The sequence below is a fragment of the Eurypyga helias genome, unplaced genomic scaffold (assembly GCF_000690775.1).
Source record: "Eurypyga helias isolate BGI_N326 unplaced genomic scaffold, ASM69077v1 scaffold13992, whole genome shotgun sequence".
Classification (NCBI taxonomy): Eukaryota; Metazoa; Chordata; class Aves; order Eurypygiformes; family Eurypygidae; genus Eurypyga; species Eurypyga helias.
In genome coordinates, this window is record NW_010236693.1 from 2,616 (window position 1) to 9,072 (window position 6,457).

At 43.4% G+C, this 6,457-nt stretch overlaps 1 protein-coding gene across 1 annotated transcript in view; it reads right to left on the minus strand.

The window, feature by feature from the left end:
• Positions 1-481: 481 nt before the first annotated feature.
• Positions 482-6,457, minus strand: part of SEC16A (SEC16 homolog A (S. cerevisiae)) — a 24,976-nt gene continuing 19,000 nt past the window's right edge. The window contains exons 22-32 of the mRNA XM_010147187.1: positions 6,411-6,457; positions 5,439-5,597; positions 5,123-5,200; positions 4,834-4,890; positions 4,057-4,168; positions 3,603-3,740; positions 2,885-2,985; positions 2,410-2,484; positions 1,716-1,775; positions 754-828; positions 482-550 (exon numbers count right to left, since the gene is read on the minus strand). Coding sequence (XP_010145489.1) covers positions 482-550; positions 754-828; positions 1,716-1,775; positions 2,410-2,484; positions 2,885-2,985; positions 3,603-3,740; positions 4,057-4,168; positions 4,834-4,890; positions 5,123-5,200; positions 5,439-5,597; positions 6,411-6,457 — 971 coding nt within the window. The remainder of the gene's footprint in view (positions 551-753; positions 829-1,715; positions 1,776-2,409; positions 2,485-2,884; positions 2,986-3,602; positions 3,741-4,056; positions 4,169-4,833; positions 4,891-5,122; positions 5,201-5,438; positions 5,598-6,410) is intronic.

Sequence of the window (6,457 nt, forward strand, 5' to 3'; positions counted from 1 at the left end):
CCTGTTCGATAAGCGTTACAATTGTGCATGGTCCTCTTAAGGCCACAGAGTGTGAACTTACAATGTGGACATGTTTTTTCCCCTGCTGGGAGGGGAGCATCCTTCAGAAATTAAGGAATCCCTGAAACTACGCCTTCGAAGGTCACACTAGTCGGTTTAAAATAAACTTAAGGAATAAATTGCCTATGCAATTTACAGGTTTTGTAACAGACAGCAACTATTTCCTCCCTTGTGTCTATTCTTTATCACAGCAACGCTATCTCTAGCCAGGTTTTTTAAAAGGAAAAGTTACATACGTTTCACGTTTGGTAATGATTTGTGTAAATGAGGTGCAGGTAGGGAGACCCATGAAAACAATCACCCACCGTTACATTTCTGCCATGTCAACTGCAGCTAGTACTGATACCACGTGCCGTAAGAGCAGAGAGTTCTTTGTATACTCAGACACAAGCGAGAATTCCAAATACAAAGCCACTGTATTCTACTTCAACGTCGGGTACTTCCTCTGTCCAATTCTTCCCAGTCTTGAATTTCCAGTGACTGCGGGAGACTGAAGAAGAGAGGAGAGGAATAAAAACGCTCTGTAAAGTGTCATACTGGAGACAAAGTACAAGTTGGCAATAAAGTTTCGAAGGCAAACCTCGACCTAAAACGTGCCAGACTGGACTGTGCAGGTTTAGCACTACACGCAACGGTTCAGATTAAGCTAGCAAAACTGGGTTTGTTCAGAGGAAAGATGAGGCCGCGACTCACTTGTGCGAACTGGGATGGATTGTAGCACGGCACCATTCCCGCTGAAGGTCCCCCCGAGGGCGGCAGAGCGGCCGGCTAGAGAGTAGATAATGCAGAAGTTACAAAGTGCAGAGCTTCGCTGCCTCTCAAACGTGGTTTTGCTTAGTCATACATAGCAAATATTCACAGTAATAATGCCAACCACATGGACAGCGCAGCATATTGTAACAACTGCAAAAGGTGCCGGTACGGTTTGCATCCGCATCTTTGGGATCGCTTAACGTAGGAACTGGCAAAACAACGTCACATGCATAAACTGTAAATAGCTCTGAAAACCCAAAGCATGCAAAACCAAAGCAAGACACCGGCGTGACTTCACTGAATTAGTACCTTCTGCTTTTGTTAGTAGACCTTAGGGCTTGCCCCAAAATAAAACATTCTACGTCAAGTTTTGCTTTACTAAGAAATATCAGAAAGAGCCGGTGTCACCCTTTTACGGTGACCACATGGTACTGGAACTTAGAACACAGATGAAGCATTCCTTTAATTCCTACAGGGGCTTTTGCAGATGAATCAGGCCATGGTATTACTACTGATTTGAGACTGGCAGCAGCAGAATGACAAGGTTTTGCTTGTGTGTGCCTTTTTAGGAGGGTTTTTTTGTCTATTTGTTCAAAATCAGACTTCTTTGGTATACCAGGGAAGAGTTGATCAAAATTATTAAGTGAATCTCGTAGGAACATGAACATAAACAAAGAGCATGCCTGGATTACATGCATTTGTATAAATACAAAAACCTCTGAAGACCCTGTTTGAGTGTTAAAAGGAACACTACATCATTAGTCACTTTTATGTCACTTCTGTGAAATGAGAAGAGAGGGGAAACGGCTAAAATAGCATTAGTAAGTATTTGAGCAAATGCAAAATAAAGAGGGGGAAAAGTAAATAAGTGAACATAAATGAGAATGGCCAGCCACATGTACCTGATTAAAATGCTGGCTTACTTCACGCGATAATGAACTCATTGAACTAGAGCGCGAAAGCTACAAAACAGCAAGAACACACAAATACAAAAAAAACAAATAAAAAAAGTCGTCATGCATGTCACTGCCTCAAGCTTTCAGTTGTTTTACTTCATTTTAAAAGTCTCACTGCCAAAGGTTAAACCAACTTCAAGTTAAAAAAAAAAAACAAAAAAAAACAACAAATGTAAAGCCAGAAGTTAGTTTAAAATCAAACAGACTTCTTAAAGCACAAAATTACGTAGCTATAGAAAACATTTAGTAGGAACAAAGGCAATGTTACCCTGCCTGGCACGCAGCAACCCACTCTCCTCTGTGTGTCTTGCACTTAATATTAGTGAAATTACATGCATGCACGGAGGCAACAAGAGATCCTGAAACTGCTATTGACATATTACTCTGAAAAAGGCTTGTGAAAATCCGTTTATACAGAAAAAGGAGATGACACCACAGAATGTAGGACACTGAGGCTGAATTTCATATGGACTTAAGAGGTCTTTTCTGTACAATTCTGGAGGCAGTCATATGCTTCCATCTTGGCCAGTCACCAGCACCAGTCACTTGTTGGTTTAGAGGGCCCACGTGAAGGCCACTACAAATTCAATGGTTAAAATACGCTGCAAAGGTCATCAGCTAACTGTGAACCAAGCCTTACCTCGCCTGATTGAGAGCCGTCAGGGTTAGAAACGGGAAGTCCAGATGCAGGAGGAAGGACCGCAGGGTTTAAATACTAAGGAAAAACAGTGCACCTTTATCTTCGTTACTGCGATGCTATTTCAACATTTCTGCTATACTGATCCCACTGAAGCAAAGAAGTGGGACAATACATCAAGCCAGGTGAAACATGCAGCGTGTGGCTACTTCTTACATTCCTGGTCCCTCTCCTGACACATCCTGCACCCACAGGACCTGCAGCCCTGCCAAATGAGGAACTACAACATTCCATGGGCTTCTCACTTCCATTTTCACTTGCTTTTCCCTTCTCCAGTTCTTAACTGTTACACACAAACGTAATCCCTACAACACCATGCTGTGTACGTACTGTGGCTGTGAGCCTGTTAGAGTCACGAGGGGGTTTTAATCGGAATTCTGAATTATTATGTGTTGAGAAGCCATCCTTCCTAACCCACCTCTGGTTCAACGGCCGCAGCAGGATCTGCGTTGGTTTGATTCACAGCTGGTGTGTGCTCTGCTGCACCACTCCCTTCCATCGGCTGGGGTTCCCCTGGAACTAGAGAGGGAACGGGATTTAGCCAAACACACCACACCAGGGTGTTTGACTGCACAGGATGCGCAGCAGCAGCACTGAATTTCTACACTACCAATCTTCTCCCAGAAAAGGGCCATTTCAAGAGGGTAGTGTCAGTGTCTCTAGATGCCTCAGTCTTGCTACAAGTCTGCAAGCGGGAGATGAATCAAGTTCATACAGATAACCTCGGTGAAATGCGGCGCGCAGCGAAAGCAGGAAAGAAAAGACGATAAGCAAGTGTAAGACCTCCCCCTTTAAATAGATATTTGGACCCGGCATCAGGAGTACAGGATACCGAGCAACACAGGAACACTACACAGTGCCAGTTTAGCCATCTGATGGCCTAGCCACCTGCACTAGGGGGAAAAAAGGCAAAAGAGAACCTGTTTGCAGCACGCAGAGCTGGGCTTTACTAACCCACTTGTTTCACTGCAGTCCCCAGACTGGCATCTAAAACACACTGCAGTTAATGAGACTGCACATTCTTACACATTCCTTAAAGGCTACATACCACACACGCTGGCAAAAGTGACTTAGATGACCACATAACCATGGATAACCCTACCACCTCATCACAGTTCCATCCACCCATGACGCACCTGAGTTGGGAACAAGTATGTTGGCAGGAATTGGCATTGGGGCCAAGGGGGCAAACAGGTCTGATGGTGCAGGAACAGCACCGCTTGACTTGGTTCCACTCGGATTCAGGACATCAACGTAACGGGCTCTGCTTCCAGCTACAACCGAAGAATCCAGAAAGAAGAGAAATAAGCCTTGTGTCCAGCCATCCCCAGTGACTGTTACCAAGAGTCTGCTGCCTAAGCCATCTTTCGGAGTCGGAAAATAATGCGCCAGGGAGAGAAACAATACCCAAGTGACGAAGACTTATCCCAACGTGGAAGCTAGCCACAAGCCAGTAATAGTCACAGCTCCACAATACCACTGAGTTCCCAACTGCTCCCAGACAGATCCAGAAAAGCCAGGACTTCTGCCTTCACATTTTAAGCAAGAAAAAAAGTCTTCCTTAGTTCAAGCATCAATGTTGTCTGTTACCTGCTCTCCTGGAGAACATGTTGACAGGTGCACTAGGGGGGCCTCCAGGTCCAGGGGCAACAGCCTGAGGAACTTTAGGAAATCCTGTTGGAGGAGGTGGCGGAGGTTTACTCTGCAGGGAGAACAAGAAAATCCAGCATCTTCCACTGAGAATTTTAAACCAAGTCTGACTTCTCCTTGTCCTTCCCTATTCCAGAGCACACAAAATTACGTACACAGACATACGTCGTGCAGCACAGACCAATATTCCTCATCTTCCATCTGATAACTAATGCCAAGGCATTGCTACAACCCATCTATGCTCACTCTAAAAGGAAACACTTACAAGAGTAGTTATCATCTGTTTGTTTGTGTTTTGAGACCGATCCTTGAATGACAAGGACAGACATCATGATGTGTGATTTTCGCTGCTTTACAATGCATTACATTTTCAAAACTAGACTTTTCCAACCTTTTCCCCCCTGTATTCTGCTTGCAGCAAATCAATTAACAAGTGATTGCCTAGGTGATGTCAACCTCTATGAAGGGATACCCCCAACTCAGTTTGGAGTAGATTTCCTTGTAAATTCAGTCGCAACTATGGATCCACACCAGCAACTGAAGAGACAGATGGTTCCATAAGCATGTAGGCTATAAGAATGTACAACCTGTTGCACATTTTAATCCAAATTCAGTAAAAGCCAACTCTCAGTAGCCAATAACAGATTAAAGAAAATTGTGTGCCAATACAGATTTCAGTTTTCCACTTGGAGAAGTAACAAGTCCTCAGATTCTTACCTCTTCTTCTGGTTCATCCAGATTAACCCAGCGTTGTTTCTGTTCATCCCAAACAATCTACAAGGAAATCACAGTCAGAAATTAAGAGTTCAAACACAGCTGTTAAGCCATTAAAAAAAAAAAAATCATAACTTTTTTAAAAAGCCATTCCTGGAATAAGCAGAATATTGAAGGTTTTACACTCATTTGTTTACTTGTCAAAACAATATTTGTCTGTCATCCAGGAAAACATTTTGATTCGTGATAAACATTGAAATGTCTAAAGGTTTTTGTGATATAGGGGCCTTACTGATTTGTTCTTGTCATCTGGAAGGTGAGCTTCATTCTTTCCTTTTCCCATCAGCCAGCGAAACCAGTTTGCACCAGTCTAAGAATAAATTGATCTATTCAGTTAATTATCTCAACACTGTCTTTACCGGCAGATTAAAAGAAAGTTCATGTAACAAATCATTTTCTGTTAGGGACTTCAACTCTCAGCCCAGAGTTGCACCTAATAAATGGAAACAGGTTAGTCAGGATCTCTCAAACCAGCGCCCTGGACCAGGAGTTCCCATGTGCACTGACAGATCTCCTCTACTTGTAGCTACCTTTCTTAGCAAGTTTACCTTTCTAGGTGCCGACTCCTTTTTTGTTTCCTTTTTAGTCTCTTTTCCTACAGGAGCAGAGGGAGGAGGAGAAGGCTGTTTTGCTGCAGAGTTGGATCTCTCTCGTCCCACAGAATGAGCAGAGGACTCTGAAGTTGTTCGGGATCTTCGCCCATAGCCCTGTATTATAAATACATGAGAAAGTACATGGTTGACACTGCTGGAGTGATGGATTACACTTCATCCTGCTAGACAAATTCCTTCTTCGAAAAGTCACCAACACAAAGAGACACAAAAGCACATGAAAAATAAACATAAATGAGAATGAAGACTTAGTGAAAGAAGCAGCCTGCTCATGTCATACCATATGTGCTGAAGACTGAGATGCAGATCTGGATCTTCGTCCTGGTGCCTGGTTAGATATAAAGCCAGGACATGCTTAATAAGAAAGCAGCTAATTATCTGACACAACATTTACTTTTTATCAGGAATTCCCACATATTAAAGCTGGTTATTTGGGTACTTCTATCTCCTCTGACATGCAGGAGATGCAGAAAAAGAACTGAAGTCTGGCCAAATAATTGCACTGTCGTGTAACTGGTCTGTTAAAGAGTTAAATGAGGGAGCTGCTGCACGGGCGAGCCAGCCCACTAGAGGAAAGAAAAATGAGGGCCTCACTCACTGTATGCTATGAGTTCCTCTGGCTACAAAGTCATTCGGGGAGATGGGAGAGGAAGGCAGAGCAGAGGAAGATAAACTCTTCAAGCAACAACCTGATATCCCCACCACTACTTCATAAAAAATCATTTTTAGAGAAGAAAATCATGGGTAAAGTTTTTCTGCTAGTTCATTATTTATTCCACTGAAGGGGAAGGACAGTGGGGAAGAAAAACTAAGCTTCAAGTCTTGCTGAAGATCAAGACAGCATCCCAAAATACTCCTGATCTGCAACGCGGCTGACGCTTGCTGAAGAGATGTACGAGATAAAGCTACCATGCTAGCCATTCTGCCGTAGAAATCCTCCTCTCTCTGGTCAGGGA